Source organism: Helianthus annuus, chromosome 2 (assembly GCF_002127325.2).
Source record: "Helianthus annuus cultivar XRQ/B chromosome 2, HanXRQr2.0-SUNRISE, whole genome shotgun sequence".
Taxonomy (NCBI): domain Eukaryota; kingdom Viridiplantae; phylum Streptophyta; class Magnoliopsida; order Asterales; family Asteraceae; genus Helianthus; species Helianthus annuus.
The window spans coordinates 106184963-106205246 of record NC_035434.2 but is presented as its reverse complement, the minus strand read 5'-3'; the positions used below and the strand labels follow the sequence as shown (position 1 = coordinate 106205246).

The 20284-nt window shown below is 34.4% G+C and overlaps 1 protein-coding gene across 1 annotated transcript; it reads left to right on the top strand.

The window, feature by feature from the left end:
* The first annotated feature begins 11897 nt into the window (after positions 1-11897).
* On the top strand, positions 11898-13650 carry LOC110893684 (protein FAR1-RELATED SEQUENCE 5-like). Its single transcript, XM_022140779.1, has 6 exons — positions 11898-12073; positions 12167-12243; positions 12316-12422; positions 12639-13000; positions 13242-13457; positions 13551-13650. Exons 1-6 carry the CDS (start codon positions 11898-11900, stop codon positions 13648-13650), a joined length of 1038 nt encoding a protein of 345 aa, XP_021996471.1.
* Positions 13651-20284: the final 6634 nt, after the last annotated feature.

The following is a 20284-nucleotide window of genomic DNA, read 5'->3' as shown; positions in this document are numbered from 1 at the left end:
GCTTCATTAAAGTTCAAATATTACATTGCTAAATCTAATTACTGGTTTGTGATTCGAGTAACCTACATTATTGAAATTATGAGCTCTTTTGCTATCAAGTCAACACATTCTCTTGAAACTCCTTTTATTACAAATTACATTCATGGTTTATTTTACCATGCCGATATTTCCCTTGTTGATACATATGTTTATTGCTGGGCTACACTGAGATTAAGTTCGATTGCTTGAACTTATCCACTTCGCATGTCCAGTTTAAGACGTCATGTGATGTATTGAGAACATCATATTCATATATTTTGCAAAGAATTTTTCATTTCGAGTCATAGTAGACTTAGTTGGTCTACGACTCCACTAAATCGTTTGATTGATTTCGATACCTTATGGGGTACTTTCACAAAATTGAAACTTGCGCTTATTTGGTTACTCACTTCGTACACGGATTTAATTAATTATTTGACAACTTGCCCTAAATCCGTTTTGTTTATCACAATTAAATCACTCTCGACACACTTGCGTGTTGAGGCAAAGGTACATAAATTCATTTCATATTACAGTGTACCTCCTAACGGTTCTTTTGTAATCAATCGAATGCCTTGTGGCACTTATTGCTTTCTCACCTTCGAATATGAACAACGACTCTTTGAGGTTCCATATTCAACTGAAAAACTTTATGACATTATGTAAATCAATTCTTCAGGCATGTTTCGGTACACTTTCATCTGATCTCAAACACGGTGAACTTGTTCAGTCACCGCTATTATGGAATTATGTCATTGCGACACCTTGTGGTGTCATTCCAAAACTTGTAGCTTGTGCTAATCATGGTCAACCGTTTCACACAGGACTACATATACTTTTGCTTGACTCATCATTCAAACATTTCTGATGCAACTACTAATTAAGGCAAGGATACACCAGATTCGCTTGTTTTTCACTCGGCGTATTCTCGCAATTCAAAATTTTCAACACACTAAACTTTACCATTCATCTACTCGGGAGTTGACAGATCATTTTACTATTTCATTTGAGTTGTTGACTTTGAATTCATATAGCGGATGCTATGGTTTGTGAAAACTTGTTTACATATTGCGATCGACCGTTTGAGGATCTTATTAGTCAAAACTCCTCTGTTGTGGACCCCCCTGCTAGCTGGATTACACTAGGCTATACGTCAAGTACGTCTTGTACCTTTGACATCAACTGCTATGAGCACACACCTTTTAACCCTAGGATTCGGGTTGTTATATATTCGTGGACTCACCAAATGGGAGTAAGGTTTGATTCGGTTTGATGATGATCTACCTCGATATTATTCATATACATACACGTGTGACGAAACCTTAAAGGGTTAAGGTAGTACAAATTTCGAGGACGAAATTTTCTTAACGGGGGGAGAATGTGACAACTCTAAAAATTACAGGTATCCGTACAATTAATTTATATTCAATTAGTGCTTAATTACTGTGCTTGATTTCAATTACGAATAAACTGCTTTCTGTTTTCTGATACATACATATTCATGCATCAAACCTTATTACTGTCACTTCATTTATTACACACAAAACAATAGTGACAAACTTGATGCACAAAAGCGCAGTTAGCACAGTGAGCGGATAACCCAGTAAACATGCTGACATTGCCAGCACTAGACAGACATTATCTCTGAGGCCAGTATGAGCCGGGAATAGATTACTACACTAGTAGGGAGTGTAAGGAGGTGAGGATTACAAAACTGCGTCACTAGGTGATAGTTATAGTGACCGGATGTGCCTAAAACATACTTAATTTACAAAATTCTGCACTTTATGCAGAAATTCAGCTTTTAATATAACTAGTAAAGTGCAAAAACTTGGTAAAATAATACTAGACACTTTCCAAAGTGTTGGTAATTTAATGTGTCACTAAAAACACTATAAAAGACACTTTAAAGCTTTATTTGACACTTTAACGGATCAATATTCAACCGAACAACCGGACTTTACCCGGAACATAAAAATATTGCCAAAAACATTGTTTTTACCTTTTTGCGCTAGTTAGGGTCCCCGAATACCCTATCACCCGTTATATTAAATAACACACACAAGTATCCTAACTAAACCTTTTGATTTCAACTAATTAGTAACCATGTCATTACACAACCCAACCCTTACCCCCCCCCCTCTTGCGACGGTTCCCCATAGGTGGGGACATGCCACCATTTTCTTGATTATTATATTATTATGGTTGGATATCTAGTAGACACAATGTATATTGGGTATTAGGAAAGTCATGGACTATAAGTAAACACAAAGGGTTAGCACCTTCTCACTTCCACCATTCAACTTCAACCAAACTCTCTCCACTTACACCCCATCTCGACCGCCCTTCTCTACCACACCACCACCACCATCAAGTTGGGTTCTAGCCATTTTCCATACTCTCAAGGGTGCAAGGTGACATACAAACAAGCCCGGTGCTTTCGAAAGCTCAAGAACCTCTCTATATTTCTTTTATCCACCTTGTTTACATCTTGTTTCTTCCCTTGCCTTGTGCTAGTAGTAAGTGCTTCTAATCACCATCTTGATCTTGTTTTTAGTGGTTAATAGGTGATTTAATGGTTAAAACTTAAGAACACTCATGAATATAAACTAAAGTCTTGAACATAATGAATAAAAAGTGGATAAAGAGAAGCTATGTATGTAAATCATGTAAATCTTGTTTAGTTGTGGTCATTTGATGTTGTTTGATGTTAGAAGCAAGATGGATCATCATCTAACCATATTAGTTCATGTTTGAGAATATGAACTAGAAAATGTAAAAGATAGAAAGTTGAAAGATGATGAAGCCTTCCATCCATGAAACATGAACTTGTGTAAATATAATTTTTCTTCTAAAATAAGGTTCTAAACTAGTAGATCTAAAGATCTACAAGTGGTTTTTCGGAAAAACCAAGCGGAAAATGCAAGTCTTGTTGAAAACACGGATCTTACATATACTAAAAACATTTTAGTGAATAAACAAGTGTGTAAACACTTGTGTAAAAATGGAATTTCGTAAAGAAATATTTTTTGTAAATTATGACAAGAAGTTGTTAAACTTCAAGTTCTTTAAAAGTAAAGTTTTTAAGAAACTAATGTTACTTTTAAAGATGAAGAGATCCACTAAATATATTAGAAAGTTACTACATATTTTTACACAACTTACAAGTTCATGACTTTGTGATTTAGACTCGATTTGTCAAGTATAATGTTTAAATGATGTATGATGATGATTGATAAATTGTTTGGTTGAAATTTTGAAAAGAAAATGATACGCTTGTAAGCGTGGACACCTCCGGTTACAGAGGAAACTCTGGCGAAATTTTTCCAGAAATATAACACTTAGAAATATTTTCGTGACAAGTGTTTATAAATATATTTCTAACTTGTTTTCAAAATATAAATTTCGCCATGATTTTTGTTACAAAATAACCAAGTGTCGGAGGTGGATTTTCGTAAATGAAAACTTGTTAAATATATATTGAGAATATATATTTCATAATAAAACGCTTGTGTGCTTACGTGATTATTCTGTGAACTAGAGATATATTATTTTTAGGGTAAAAATAATATTACTAGGAAATATCATGAACATACGACTCCAAAATAATACCAACGCCCTCACAAATAAACATTTAAGTTACATCGGTATTGTTTTTACAACGCGAACTCTAAAATGTAACTTGCGTATTTTCGGAAAAATACTCTTAAATGTGTATCTTGATAAAGTATTATTTTGGAAATTGTATGAGGTAAAATATAATATTTTTGGGAAAAATATGTATATTTTGGAATTAAAATATTTTAGACTAGTGATCAAAATATATTTTTCAAGTGAGACTTGAAATATATGGTTTTGGAAAAATATATATATTGGGAATATATTAACGTATCTTTATTTAAAAACCATACACCGATATACAGCGCCATTACGTGCCAAGATATACAAATACGAATACTTGAAAAGTATTAATACAGAAGCACTATATAAACAATTATTTCCAAACTAAATACAATTATTATAATTTGGAATAATACCAGAATCGTAACTAAAAAACATACATACTAAGACAAGGCACGACCCGTTCGTCTAATAGGCTTTAGACCATTGTAGGTAGTCGTGTTTGCCGCGGAGATTTGGGTTACAAGTACGAAGACGCAATACTGTGAGTTCATGCCCCCCCCCCCCCTTTTCTCTTAACTGTTTTCAGTTTTTATACTTCGGGGGTGAAATACATGTTACAATGATTACGGATACTTTTATACATGGTATAGTTAGCTTAAGGAGGGTTACTACTTAGATCATGCGAGTGAGTAGGCTGAAACTAGAGGCCATTAATCCTCGTCGTAGGACCGAGGGACATTAGTGATAGATCTATTTGGGTGTAGCGATCCCCACTCCTGAGTCCGCTGAGTGAACCAGGTGGTGACTAAGTGCCCGATGCACAAATCCGCTAGGTTTGAGTCTTCCTGCATCACTTCACACATATCATTGGCTTTGCAACCCAATGGTGATCTCCTTTTCCTTAATTGCTACATACCAGGGATTTTCATACATACAGACATATCTACAAAGGTTTATACATACTCACTTACACATGAACTCGCTCAACTTTATGTTGATTTTTCAAACTACATGTATTTCAGGGAACTAATGGATCTGGCACGGTATGCACGTATTTTCAAGCTGCGTTTGAATAAAGAAGTCATCCAGGGTTTAGAAGGTGTAACCTCTTCCTGGATGGGTTACATATCTCTAAATCTAGTATTGTCTAAAGTCTTTTGCTAAGTTTTTACGAACTCATTAAAACAAGTCAAGGTTTGTAACTTATTTTGTGATAGAAGTTTTAAGACAAGTATAATATGGTATTTTTCTAAACTCTATTAACGGGTGAATATCTCATGTTTTATCATATAGCATTGTTATGATTGTTGCTATGGTATTAAGAAGTCACACCAAATAAACCCACGCTTCCGCAAAGCCAGGGTGTGACATATAAAACCCTCAGTCTTCACTTTTTCAAACACAACACGACCCGTTTCTCTGGAGACACCGGTTCCTGCCGATTTTCAGACGGTTTTCAATGTTCGATCACTCTAATCCGACTACAAGGTATGATTCTAACATCATGGTAGTTAGTTTAACGATTTGCATGTAGTTTAACACCAAAAATTCGGTTTTAATCCAGGGTTCTTGAACTAGACCCGTGCCAATCTTGACTTTTTGTTTAGATCTTGTTAATAGCAATTAGCATTAGTGTTTATGGAAGTAAATATCTGAACATTCTTGAGGAAATCGAATTATTCACACTGTTTCAACCAAACCCTTGTTCTTGATGGAAAATCTTAAAATCGGAAGGGTGAACGGGTGTTTTCTGTAAAAATGGTAATAGGGGTTTGTTATTTGGGGTAAACCGCTACTGGTGAACCAAAAATTTTGAATTTTTTAAAGCCGGCTCAAAAACCTTGATTCTTGGAGAAACAGACTGTTCGACACGGGGCCGTGCTGTTACAGCACGGGGCCGTGCCCAACTTAAACCTCAGACACGGGGCCGTGTCCAGACCCTCTGATATCGTATTTTTGCATATTTTCAAACGTATCAATTGTTTTACTGGTTCTTTCTTGCAGGATGGCACCACACAAATTCTTGAGGTTCAAAACCTCTGAATTGGAGTACCAAACACGATTCGAAAACTTGCAAGCACGACATGAAGAGCCCCCTAGGCAGGTTTGTTACGACACGCTCGAGACGGTCGGACAAGGGGAGAGATACGATGCACTTGTGAGTGGTCCACTCCGAATCTTTCTAGAAACCCGATTCCGGTCCATACATCAATACAATATGGAGTTTTTAAGCACACTCAAGTTCAAAAGGACCGAGCCGGATTTGTTTGATTCCAATGCAGTTGAGTTTAGGTGTAGGGGAGAATGGTATAGCATTTCGGTCGCCTAATTCGGTATCAATATCAGGCTATATACCGAAGAGGATGCGGTAGAACCAAAGTTTACTGAAGCCATTCGAGAATTACGGAACAACCTCCTCCAAGCTGCATGGGCATTGATTGGAGATGGCCACTACAACCCAAGCTCCACAAAGAGCACTAAAATTAGGGACCCGTTCATCCGCTACATTCATCGGGTCCTTAGTGGTTCTTTGTGACAAAGGGATAACAGTGATGAGATGGTGAACTTACGAGAACTTACTTGCCTCTATTGTTAATATATAAGCTAACATAAATAAATAATATTAATAATATTAATAATATTAATAATAATAATAATAATAATTAGATAATGAATACTTAATCGTTGACTAAACCCCTATCAGTATACCTCTTTAGAGCATTTCTAAGTGAGAATAAACTAAGACCACGCGTACTAGGGTGGGATTCATCAAAAAAAATTGCTCAAAAACGCCGGAAAACGTCTGGGTGCCGCCCCCTCGGCGTTTTGGGGCGTGATTCGAGAAAAAAGGCGTTTGGCGTTTTTTGAAACACACTGAAGCCCCCCAAAACTTCATTTGTTTGCCCAATAAGACATTGCCATGTGTGTATAATATTTGTGTGCTTTTGGCAAAGGTTTTTATTTTTTGAAGTTTTAATTAAAAAAAGGAAGAAGAAAGTTGCAGGTTGTTGTGGGTGACAAAGGAAGAAGAAAGTGATTTTGTACATTCAGTCCCTGCACTTTGATTGTATTTAAAAAAATGATTTAAACTTTAAAACCTTTAATATTTCAAGTTTCAAAAATGTTAAATCAGTCCCTAAAGTTTCAAAAATACTTTTTTCCGGTTTTCTATATTTCTAGTATTGTATTTTTTTAATTTAATGAAATATTTTAAGTTTTTAATTTAAAAAAAAAATTGTGATCTGATTGGAAGGTGCGTTATTGGACATTATTCCCACTACGCCACTTTGCAATAACGCTCAATAATGCCCCTATGCTGACTGGACTAACACATGGCAGAAAACGTCACAGGGTGGGGGCATTATTTATCTAACGACTACGCATGGCTTAATAAAGTGTGTTTACATGTCACCTACTTAACTAATTTTTTTCTCACACACACCTCCAACCAAACCCAAATAACACATAGCCTCAAAAACACCATTATCTTGCCCACATGCATCCCCTACTCTCTTCTCGTCCAATCTGCAAACAAACCTCTTTCTACCACATCCCTACGGACGGCTCAAAGACGACACAAAGCGGATGGTTTAATATACGGATTGATGTCATTTTTTTACACAATAAATTTTGAAAATGATGTATTTGTCTATCCAAAAAGTAATAATTCCGATTGATTATTGAAAGGGGCATATAATATAACAAAAGTAAGCCTGAAAATTCTTGTGATATAAAATCACAAAATTACAAAATAATTCTGCATGCAACTTGGGGAATACGAATATCCATGTGGATCCTACTTTGATGCTCACGTGCCATCAACGTGGTTCCTTTTTGTTATTCGCTAGAGCTGACTTAGTTTCTTAACTATGGTTAGATTTAGAGCAAACATTAATTAATGTCTTTTATATATTGAATCCGGTGCTTCTACGTGCACTCGTTACACTTAATAGTTAATAGGGTAATCCTAGATAAAAACCCTGAAATTCTTAAAAACTCTGGAAACCCAAATCTCTCTCCATTTTTACCTAACCTCCCGACATTTTTTTTTTTTGAAAAAAATTACACATGTAATATACATGTTTTAGAGTGTTTTGGGCCAAAAAAAAAACAAAAAAGCGCCGAAGGGATTTTTTTTAAAAAAATAAACAAAATTCAGTGCCTAACATGTGTTAGACAAAAATGCTGAAAGTTGCTGAAAAAAAATTTTTTTTTTTTAAATTATCCCTTCGGCGCTTTTTTGATTTTTTTGGCCCAAAACTCTTAAAAACATGTATATTACATGTGTTATTTTTTTTAAAAAAAAAATGTCGGGAGGTTGGGTTTTCTAGGGTTTTTTATATAGATAGGGTTTTCTATCTAGCCCTACCCATAGTTAATATATGTATATATAGAATATATAATAGCTTAATTTAATATGGATAAAAAAATAAAACTAAAGGTAAAAATCATTGGAGGAAGAGCTTAGCTGGATTGCTAGATACCTTTTCTTGTAACGAAAAATAGTCTTTGTTTGCTTGTTGGGGTATGGTTTAAAGCACTTTAGGGTTTTATAGTGGTATGTGAGATCATATTAGTTTCATCACATAAATAACTTTAAACTTCTCACTTTAACTTTTACGTAATAGCTTAAAGTGTTCTATTAAACAAAATAAAAGAAAAAACAAAACAAAAGATTTGATTGGTTGAAAAGAATGGATCTCACCTGCACACCATCTTTAGCGCTCGTTAATAGGCTAGCGGAGCTTCGATGGTGCCCCCCCCCCCCTCTTTGACGTGCAGGGGATGGGGTGGGGACGCTATAGGGCGCTAACGGAGGTGATATACCACACCCCCTAGCCTTAAGAAATTGGCCGCTTCGTTACTGATTAAAAGACATTCTTTTACTTAGTTTTTGAGAATCTACTTTTTTGGAAGATACTTTATAAAGGGGTATGGAGTGGTGCTCGGCAAACCTCGGTAAACCAGTTTACCGATGTGGTAAACCACCGCCAGTAAGAAGTTTACCGATTTTGCCTTGTTTGTTCGGTGATGGCATGCCGATGCGGGGAGGGAGGGTAGGAGAGAGAGGGGGTGTGTGGGGGTGGGGTTAATGTCATCATCTCAACTAATCTTACATTTTTCCTTTTTTTTTAAATAGTTTGCAAATTCATGAAGTGTCTAACCATTGCCAACACTTTTAAGCATAGTTTACCACTTTGACATGACACACTCTCATTGGTTGATTTTAAAGTTTACCACTTTCAAGTGTCTAACCACTCCCTACACCCCAAAATCTTTACCCCTTTATATACAAAATTTGAATTCTTTTATAAAAACTTTTGGGTGTTTGTAATATTTTACTGAGTTTATATATCTATTTAGGGGTGACTAATACTTTTACTAAAGTCGTTCAGATAAGATTATCTTTACTCATTATTTAAAAATGTCAAAGCTAGAAATGACTTATGAATCAGTTACAACTTCAACATAATGGTAAACTGTATAATATACACAATAAAAGAGTTGCAATTGAATTTACGCTTATGAAATTAGTTGTTCTTGTTATTAATCAAGTAGTATTAATGTATTATAGATTAACTAATCTAAAACCTTATGTTAATATATTTTTTCTTTGAGGAGGCTATTAGTTAATTTATGATCCAGTAAGCGTTATCAGAACTTAAAATAGCTTGAGTAAATCTATGAATGTTATTCATATGAATCGTAGAGGTAGATTGTGATATTAATCCGATTGCCTAATAAGAAAGGACCACTAAATAGACATGTGTGCGTTGCGGTGCGGCTATATTACAAACATCGATGGATTAGTGCAAGTGTTGCAATCAGAAGGGGCTTACTATAGCTTAAAAAATAGAAAACACATGAAACGTAGAGTAACTCGAATACCGTCGAATGAAAATGTATTATATTTAAAGACGCTCGCCTTGGTATGTAAAGAAAAACGTATTATACTTGCACTGACTCATTTTTTCAAGAAAAGTTTCGTCCAAACGTAGATCAACTCGAATTTATACCGACATATAAATAAAAATCCGCACGTAAAAAGTTATTTTTATCAAGTAAAGGTACAAAAGGGGAAAAGTCAAAACTTTTGAAACTCAATGATGTTAACGACCAATTACTCCTTTAAAAACGAAATTAGCGAACGAAAATCATTAAACAAAATCACGTCTAAACATGGGTCAACTCAAATTTATTCCGACACGTACAAAAAAATCAGCACGTAAAAACTTTTTTTTTCTAGTAAAGGAACGAAATGTGTAAAGTCGACACTTTTGAAACTCAAGAAGGTTAATGACAAATTAGTATTTTAAAAAAGAAATTAGCAAACAAAAAACATCAAAGAAAATAATATTTAAGAACGCATATTATACATGGTACATGGGTAAAGTTGGAATATTATAAATTTGAGGGATTAAACTTTGACGTTTGCAAAGCCAAGAGACTAAAATTGCAATGTAGTGAAACTTTGGGTAAAAAATGCAAAAGAAACAGCAAAGAGAGTTAAAATGCAAATTTTGAAAGTATAGGGGTTGCCGATAAAATAAAACAGGGAAAAAAATTCCATTTCGTAAAACTAGGGGGTGAATTTCTCATTTTATACCAAACAGAGCTTAAAAATAAATACCATTTTGCATATTTGAAGGTGAATGAAGGGTTGTAGGCGTAAAAGCCACGAGCATTTGTCTATAAGAGCATTCACATCCTTTCCATCAAATCCACCCTATAATCACACTGAAACAACTATATTTTCTCTTTTCTTTCAATTAAATAATATTTTTTTATATTTTTATCATTATCTTTTTCTCTCTTCTCCACTTACAACCACTATCAATATGTAGGGAAAAGATCAAATAGGAAGTTTATTTTGGCTAGAAAGTATAGGAAGCAATCTTAACCGTTCATCTTTTTTTTTAATTTTCGACGCGTGGGCTTTCTCGTCTTTTTACATTATCATATCATCGTTCTAATTCGATTATAGATTCTGTTACCTCTCTTCTTAGTTCATCACTTTCATAACAGAATTGAAGATTCTATAACCCTAAATCGCAATCGATCGCAAATTCACCTTTTTTCAAGCAATAATCTTGTTTCGTTCGTCAATTCGATAACCTCAATGTCTTCTTCAGACTCTGTTGGTAAGTTTAGCTTCAATTTTGAGTAAATTTTTGTTATTTTTTCCGAAATTCATTGTTTTACGTTTTATAATTCGTCTTTCTGTTATTAATATTTGATTTTTCATAAGTTTAATTGTTATTGTTGTATAATTTAACATAATTTGTTCGTTTTGTTTCTTCATCATTTATTGCGTTTTAGTGAAGAGTTGCTTTTTATGCATACAAACTTTAAATTTAAGATTGATGTAATATAAAGCAATAACTGTCATTGTTGTACAATTTTAGAGCTTTGTTCGTTTCATACATTGTTTTGTTTGATCATCATTTGATGCATTTTACTGAACGTATTGCGTTTTATGCTTTTATCCATATTAGTTCATATACAAACTTTAAAGATCTGTATTTTTAAATTTTTATTAACATATTTTGATATTTAACACTAAAAACATTATTATATAAGAGGTATTGCGTTTTATAGTTATTTTTTAATTGTTTCAGATCACATATCCAAGTGGGAGGAACGTGTATGCTTAAACAGTGGAAGAAAGTTTTTCAAACCTATAGTCAACGGATCCATTACACCTACTGTTGGAATGTTTTTTTAAATCATTTGATGAGGCTTTTGCGTTTTATCAGAGATATGCACTTGCTGCAGGTTTTTCTGCAAGAAAAAATACCTCTTGGAAAAATGGTGGTGGTTTAGTGAAAACAAGATATATTGTCTGCTCAAAAGAAGGATTTCATGTTAGCAAAGAAATAGATTCTGGTTCAGTTGATGAGAATAGTAAAAAGATTGTTAGACGTAATAGAGGTTCAGAAAGAGTTAGATGCAATGCTCATGTGAAATTAATATTAGAGAACAATAATATGTTTAAAATCTACTACTTTGAAGAAGAACATAATCATATCTTTGTTGAAGATGAAGATATTCATTTCTTGCCGGCTTCCAAAAGTATTGATTATGTTAAAGAAAGTTTTATATCTGGATTGTCTGCCATCAATAATGGACCTATTAAAGCATTCAATATTATGAAAACAATGTATGGTGGTTTTGTTAAAGTTGGTGCTAGTTAAGTTGATTGTAAGAACTATAGAAGGGATTTGAATCTTTACATAGGAGAGTATGATGCAGAAATGGTAGTTAGGCGTCTTATTAGGAAGAAAGAATGTTGTCCTGGTTTCACATGTGATTATGTTATTGGTGAAGATAGAAGATTGAAAGGACTTTTCTGGGCTGATGAGCAATCAAAAACAAATTATACAGTGTTTGGTGACATAGTTGGTTTTGATGCTACTTATAAATCAAACAAGTAAGTTTTTTTCATTTATTGCGTTATATATTCTATTGGGTTATATATCCTGTTCTATTTTTTCTAATGCTTTATTAATTTGTTTTTATGTAGATATGATTTGGTTTTTGTACCATTTACTGGGATTGATAATCATTTTCGGAATGTCACATTTGGTGGTGCATTACTTGGTTCTGAGACTGCAGATTCTTAAAGATGGCTTTTAAGGTGCTTTGTTAATGCTTTTGGAAATGACCCTAAAGTTGTTACCGATCAAGATGCTGCAATGAAGAGAGCTATTAAGGATGTACTTTCAAGAAGTAGGCATAGGTTATGTATGTGGCATATATGGGAGAAATTGAAGACAAAGGTATTAACTGTGCTTTATGATATAATAAACTGCAATTTTTATATAGGTTTATTATTGCGTTTTATGTATTATACAATAAGATCCCCAAACACTTTTATTAATAGAATTACAAAACAATTGCGTTTTACCATTAATGCATTATGTTTATCATTTTCAATATATTGCGTTTTAAATTATTGCGTTTTATGTTTAATAATTTTATTACTTTTTACACAGGTTGGTCCTGTTTTGTTAGCAAACATTGATTTTAATACAAGAATGACTCATATTGTTTGGAATGATACTATTATTCCAGAAGATTTTGAAACTGAGTGGCATTCAATAATGTCTACTTTTGGATTGGGAAATCATGAGTGGTTAAAAGATATGTACGATCTTCGATTTGATTGGATTCCCGCTTATTACCATGGAGAGAATTTGGCTGGTCTTATGCGTACTACGTCTAGATGTGAAAGCGAGAATTACTTCTTTGGTCAGATTTGCAATCCAAGATGTACACTTGTTGAATTTTTCACTCATTTTGAGACTGCAATGAATATTCAAAGGCATGAGCATAGGAGGAATGATCATGATACAAGGTATATTCAGTCTAAGGATATTAACCCACCAAACTGATAGTTGTTGATTAGCCATTTTAGGGTTTATGTGTGTGTTTTGTTGTTGGGTATTGGTGTATTTGGTGTATGATGAGGAATGTGAAAATAGTTTAGGGTTTTTGTTCTTTTATAATGGACCTGTTAAAGCATTCAATATTATGAAAACAATGTATGGTGGTTTTGGTAAAGTTGGTGCTAGTTAAGTTGATTGTAAGAACTATAGAAGGGATTTGAATCTTTACATAGGAGAGTATGATGCAGAAATGGTAGTTAGGCGTCTTATTAGGAAGAAAGAATGTTGTCCTGGTTTCACATGTGATTATGTTATTGGTGAAGATAGAAGATTGAAAGGACTTTTCTGGGCTGATGAGCAATCAAAAACAAATTATACAGTGTTTGGTGACATAGTTGGTTTTGATGCTACTTATAAATCAAACAAGTAAGTTTTTTTCATTTATTGCGTTATATATTCTATTGGGTTATATATCATGTTCTATTTTTTCTAATGCTTTATTAATTTGTTTTTATGTAGATATGATTTGGTTTTTGTACCATTTACTGGGATTGATAATCATTTTCGGAATGTCACATTTGGTGGTGCATTACTTGGTTCTGAGACTGCAGATTCTTAAAGATGGCTTTTAAGGTGCTTTGTTAATGCTTTTAGAAATGACCCTAAAGTTGTTGTTACCGATCAAGATGCTGCAATGAAGAGAGCTATTAAGGATGTACTTTCAAGAAGTAGGCATAGGTTATGTATGTGGCATATATGGGAGAAATTGAAGACAAAGGTATTAACTGTGCTTTATGATATAATAAACTGCAATTTTTATATAGGTTTATTATTGCATTTTATGTATTATACAATAAGATCCCCAAACACTTTTATTAATAGAATTACAAAACAATTGCGTTTTACCATTAATGCATTATGTTTATCATTTTCAATATATTGCGTTTTAAATTATTGCGTTTTATGTTTAATAATTTTATTACTTTTTATACAGGTTGGTCCTGTTTTGTTAGCAAACATTGATTTTAATACAAGAATGACTCATATTGTTTGGAATGATACTATTATTCCAGAAGATTTTGAAACTGAGTGGCATTCAATAATGTCTACTTTTGGATTGGGAAATCATGAGTGGTTAAAAGATATGTACGATCTTCGATTTGATTGGATTCCCGCTTATTACCATGGAGAGAATTTGGCTGGTCTTATGCGTACTACGTTTAGATGTGAAAGCGAGATCCCGGTGGGCATCAACAAGAGATCCCGGTGGAAATCGCAACTCCTCAAACTAACGCTAATGAGCCCTCTTTTCTCCTTCCAAGGGAGGTGGAGGAGTGGCTCGCCGACATGTGAGGAAAGCCACACCCGGAAGAAGGAGTTCTATAAGGCCATATCTAACCAAGACTACTAGCTTCTTGGAAATTTTGCTAATTAAAATAACGTGTAGGCTAGAACTCCATGGTTTAATGCTTCTTGTGTTTTCTTATCTAGCTTAATATAAATTTAGGACTATGTAAGACCTCTCTATGGTTTTAATGGAATGATGGTTTTAAGGTTTGAATGGTTCATAATAAATAAAACACACTCATGGTGGTAAAGGATGATAAGGGAAACGAGAAACATGGCCCCATGCACAAGAACAAGGCCACCCGACAACAATTTCTCCGTTACAGTAGGTTCAGCACGGGCGGTGCCCAGCCAACACGGCCCCGTGCTGAACACCCTGCAGAAAAATGCCCAGTTCAGGTAACTGGACACGAGCCGTGTTCACCGGACACGCCCCCGTGTCCAGGCTTCTGTTTCTTTTCTTTAATTATCGTTACTGGCACCTGAACACGGGGCCGTGCCCGGTCCCCACGGGGCCATGTCCAAGCTGGCAGTAACATAAATTTTTGCTTTTAACACCATGTCACACATTCAATCAACCTAAAAATTTATTTTTGGGACACATTGAGGACAATGTATAATTTAAGTGTGGGGGGGATGCTAAAACCTTGAATTTTGCAAGTCCTAATAACAAGCCTTACACAAAACTCTATTGGAACCGCTAATCACCCCAATTTTTTTCAAAAAAAAAAATTTCATTTTTTTACTTGTCTAAAGTTTAAGTTGGGAATCCTAAGACCAATAAGGTTATATTTTTACAAATTTACAACTGATAGCGTCGTGATAAAAAGAACCAACATAAGAAAATTATGAAACAGCATGACAAGCTTAGTTAAAATTCGATTATATATACTTGATCACATAGAAAAACCCATTCCCACAAAAGTGAGTTTTGAGCCTTTATTGAGCATACAAATATATATCTTTACGCTAAATGCTCATTTTTCGTTTCTTGTGTGAACAGCCGCTTGGTTCTTACGACTCTAGAACTTGCCACGACAATTCATTCCCGGTCCTTACCAACTTAAACCCAAGTAAGTAAATGATGGAGGCATTAGGACTAACCCTTTTTCTTTCAAAACCATTATTTTTATTTTTCTTTTCACCTACCCAAAAACTCCCCTTAGTTAACCCCTTTGAGCCTAAACCTTTTCATTTCTTAACCCAAAACCCTTTTTACCCACCAAAAACCCTTTTTATTTTTGCCCTTTATTTTAGTAACAAGCTCGGTTTTCGTGTGACTAAAAAAAATTTTACAATGAAGTTAGAAATAAACAAACAAAGCTCCTAAAAAGCTTGTTTGAAAAAATACTTCATTAAGAATAAAAAGTCACTAAAACAAAATGTTTTACGAAAACCGACGCTTTTTACGATTTCCGCCCCTTTCTACTAACCACTAACCCAACTACCCACCTTTAGCCCAAGCCTTTTACCCAAAAAAGTCCTCTTGATATTTACAAAGGTAAAAAGTTAAAAAGGAGGAGGATTGATTGCTTGGCAAGCCTATGGTAGGAATAAGTTCCATGCCGCTCTCGAGTGATTCACTAAAAAAAGACACCTTCGGCCGAATGTGAGTGATTTCTCCCGTGAGGTATGTGAACTTGTATATAAATGGAAATTTAAAAAGGCATGTTATGCCCAAATAAGTAATTTCTCTTATGAAACGTTCTAAATAAATCATAACGAATAAGATTGTAAATAAATAAAAATAAAACCCAATAAAGATCTTGGATTCCCGACACTCTATGACAAGCCAAAACCTTCTCTTCTACCCATTCCATTTGGGAGTGTAAGCCATATATTAAAGAGTTTTGCTTGAGGACAAGCAAAAATTCAAGTGTGGGGATATTTGATGTGTGTAAAATGCAACAAATAAATTACATCAAATAAGGCATAAAACTAACCCTTTTTAAGTACTAATGTTGGAAAAAGAGTGTTTTTGTCTTCCTTTTGTATTTTCAGGATTAAATGAGCTCAAATTAACAAAAGAAGCAAAAGGTAGCTAAATCTAACATAAATACAAGAAAAGGAACATAAGTGGATTGCCCGACCCCTCGACAGCATCCTCCCAAGCAAAACAGAGAAGGCAGAAGACTGAACACGCCCCGTGCTCAGCCAGCACGGGGCCGTGCCCAAGAAGCAGCAGATAAGACAAACCTATAGAAGCTTCTATTGCCCACCAAGGGGCCGTGCCCAGTGAACACGGGGGCGTGGCGAAAGTAATGCAGGCGCATTAATTGTAATTGCGAATTACAATTAATGAGGAGAGAGATTGTCAAACGGGCACGGGGCCGTGTCCAACGGACACGGGGCGGTGCCCAGGCTTCTGTTCAGCCTATAAATAGGAGTGCTTAGTTTCATTGCAACTCATCCCTTGGCATACCACCTCTCTCACACTTCATCCACCACCCACCACCATCACAACACCATCATCCACCACCATCATCCATTATCCATCATAGAGTGTGTGAGTCGTCTCGGGATCTAAGATTGATCGTAAGAGTTCTTGACAATCAAGGCCATGTTTGCCTAAGTCTCTGACTCTTACATCACTTGGTGAAGACAAGTGTTTAGTATAATACTTTTTATTTTTAATCTTTTGCACTTTTTATTTGGTTTTGTATTAATGACTTTAATAACTAGTTGCTTATGTTGAAGGTGATTCTTCCTTATCGTTTGTCCGTGGTGTCTTGATATTGTTTTACTGTCTACATAAAATAAAAGATTTTCACCATTCATATCTCCACGGTCTATATGGAGGTATGTTAGCTACCTGGTCGGGGGTTAAGGGAACGGTTTGGTAAGGTCTTGCCCTTGTTCAACGCTTAGAGGTCCTGCAAGGGACCTGGGTCAAATTTAGTAGGATCTCTTTCAATACCCAAAGGTATTGGATGGCGGGGATCCAAATTCTTTGACCCCCTCATAAGTTAACTACTATTAATACTATAACCCGGCTATTTAGGACTGTATCTCTGCTGACTCAAACTACTGGGTTGAGGGTAACGTCGCCTTCAAAAGAGGCGCCTACTACAATAACTAAGATAATCTCTTAAACAAGTGCAAAAGTGCGAAAATAATCAAAGGTTATACTAATACACGAGTCGGATCCAAGTGATTCATCTTGTCTATCTGTTTTTATTTTTATTTTTCAGCATTTAGTTAGTTTTATTTTCTTAGTTCAAAAATCTTTTCTAACATTTTGATTTGGTTAGGCGTTGAGGATAAACCGGTACTAAAAGCTCTTGTGTCCTTGGACGACCACGGTATCTTACCAACACTATACTACGTCCACGATGGGTGCACTTGCCCATATGTGTGTTTAGTGTTAGTAAATATCGTGTTCTATAAATTTAAAACTTGGCTAAAAGTGTAAAAAGGGCTTAAAATATACATTTAAAACATATACACACTTGCACGCATCAGTGAACAATGTGGGTTTTGATCCGTTTGGATTGGGGCGGTGATGATGCAAAAAAAAACGTATATTTTGATGACGATGGCGCGGCAAGGACGGTGGAGGGTAGGTTTGTGAACCCGCAACCCCACTTTGCAGCCTCTGATTATCGGAAAATCTAAGCCAAAACTCGTTCTTTTGATTTTTCTTTGTTGGGGTTTTTTTTTATTTTTTTGAGGCGTCGATGATGATAGCAAACTATCTGAGACACCTCCCGAGTGTGCGATTTTCTGGGTGCGTTCGGTTTTGCGTAAAAACGGTTTTGTAAAAAAAAAAAAAAAGTTAACCGTAAACTTTTTAACGTAAAACGTAAAAAGTTTTTCGTAAATCGTAAAAAGTTTTAGTTAAAACGTAAATCGTAATTTTTTTAGTAAAACGTAAAAAGTTTTACGTAAAACGTAAAAAGTTTTACGTAAAACGTAAAAACGAAAAAAATGTTAACGTAAAAAAGCGGCGCGTAAAACGTAAAAAAACGTTAACGTAAAAAACCGGCGCGTAAATCGTAAATAACGTTAACGTAAAAAAGGCGTTAAAAAAGTTAACGTAAAAACGGGCGCGTAAAACGTAAAAAAACCGGGCGCGTAAAACGTTAAAAAACGTTAACGTAAAAAAAAACCGGGCGCGTAAAATACCGGCGTGTAAAACGTAAAAAAACGTTAACGTAAAAAAACCGGCGCGTAAAATGTAAAAAACGTTAACGTAAAAAACGAGGCGTAAAACGTAAATAACGTAAACGTAAAAACCGGGCGTAAAAAAACGGCTCTTCAAAACGTTTTTTTTAAACAAATTTTAAAAAAAAATTATCATAAAAAACTGATTTCAAAAAATTATTTAACAAAAAAGCTATTTCTTAATAAAAAATAAATTAAGACTAAAAAGGTAATTAATGAATAGGAAAAAAACAATTAAAAATAATATATATAAAAAGACAAAAAAAAAAACAATTTTACTTATATACCCTTTTGGATTAAAATATTAAAGACATAATAAGACAAAATCTATATAATATTAATTTTAACTTCTTTTAATCTTGTCCATCCATCTTCTTGATCTAATGGCTAGAAAGTGGTTCTCGTGGTTCTTACAACTGGATGTGGTTTTCATTTTAGCGGTCCCCTATATATATATATATATATATATATATATATATATATATATATATATATATATATATATATATATATATATATATATATATATATATATATATATATATATATATATGGGAAGGATGTATAGAAAACCCACTTTAATTTAGAAACCCCGAGAAACTCAAAGCTCCCGATGTTATTTTTTCTTGAAAAAATTTACACATGTTATATACATGTTTTTAAGGGTTTTGGGCAAAAAAATCAAAAAAGCGCCGAGTAGAAAATTTTTAAAAAAAATAAACAAATTTTGGTGTAACACATGTTACATTCATCTGACATATTTGTAACATGTGTTACACCAAAACTTGTTTATTTTTTTTTTAAATATCTACTCGGCGCTTTTTTTGATTTTTTTGGCCTAAAACCCTTAAAAACATGTATATAACATGAGTAAATTTTTTCAAGATAAAAAAAACATCGGGAGCTTTGAGTTTCCCGGGTTTTCTAAATTAAAGTGGGTTTTCTATATATACTTACATTATATATATATATATATATATATATATATATATATATATATATATATATATATCTGCCAAACAAAATTTGTGATTAAAATATATAGAGAAAAATGCCCGGTTAGTCCTTATGGTATCACCTTTTTCACCTATAGTCCCCAACTTTCTAAAATTACCTGAATAGTCCCCAAGTTTTCATTTTTTGTTCCTGGATAGTCCCTGGGTCTAACTTCAGTTTGTTTTCTCTGTTAAGAGGGTGTGAAATGACAAAAATACCCTTTCCTTAAAAGGCCAAACCATAGGGACTATCCGGGCATCTTCTTCATTTTTTTATAAAACCCCACCACCACACTTCATCTTCAACCTCCACCCACCATCACCCTCCTCCACCCTCCACCATCACCGCCACCCTCTGGTTTCCACTACCGACAACCACCACCACCAACATCAACACCAACACCAACACGGGTACAGCACGGCTCACAACGAACCAACTTGGCTACGATTTCGACGATCGATGGGCCTTTAATTCCCTTAAACTATCCATATCTATCTATCTTTAGTACATATTGTAAATTATTATATAAGTACCAACAACAAGAGACTTTGTAATACAATTCTTTTTATTAATTCAATTGCTTTATCCGTTTCTACAATTTGACAATAACACAAAACATGTTTCACAACTCATTACCTTATTATTGGTCATAAGTCATAACCGGAGAAAGCAGTCAAACATTCTGATCATAATACGAATAAAAACATCAGAAAACCGGTTCCACACGTGTTGAAAAACAGTGGAGC

Excerpts from the sequence above, each read along its gene's own strand:
- LOC110893684 (XM_022140779.1), top strand. The coding sequence starts at position 11,898 with ATGGTAGTTAGGCGTCTTATTAGGAAGAAAGAATGTTGTCCTGGTTTC. Across the intron at positions 12,074-12,166 it reads GCTACTTATAAATCAAACAA|ATATGATTTGGTTTTTGTAC; the intron begins GTAAGTTTTTTT and ends GTTTTTATGTAG. Across the intron at positions 12,423-12,638 it reads GGGAGAAATTGAAGACAAAG|GTTGGTCCTGTTTTGTTAGC; the intron begins GTATTAACTGTG and ends CTTTTTACACAG.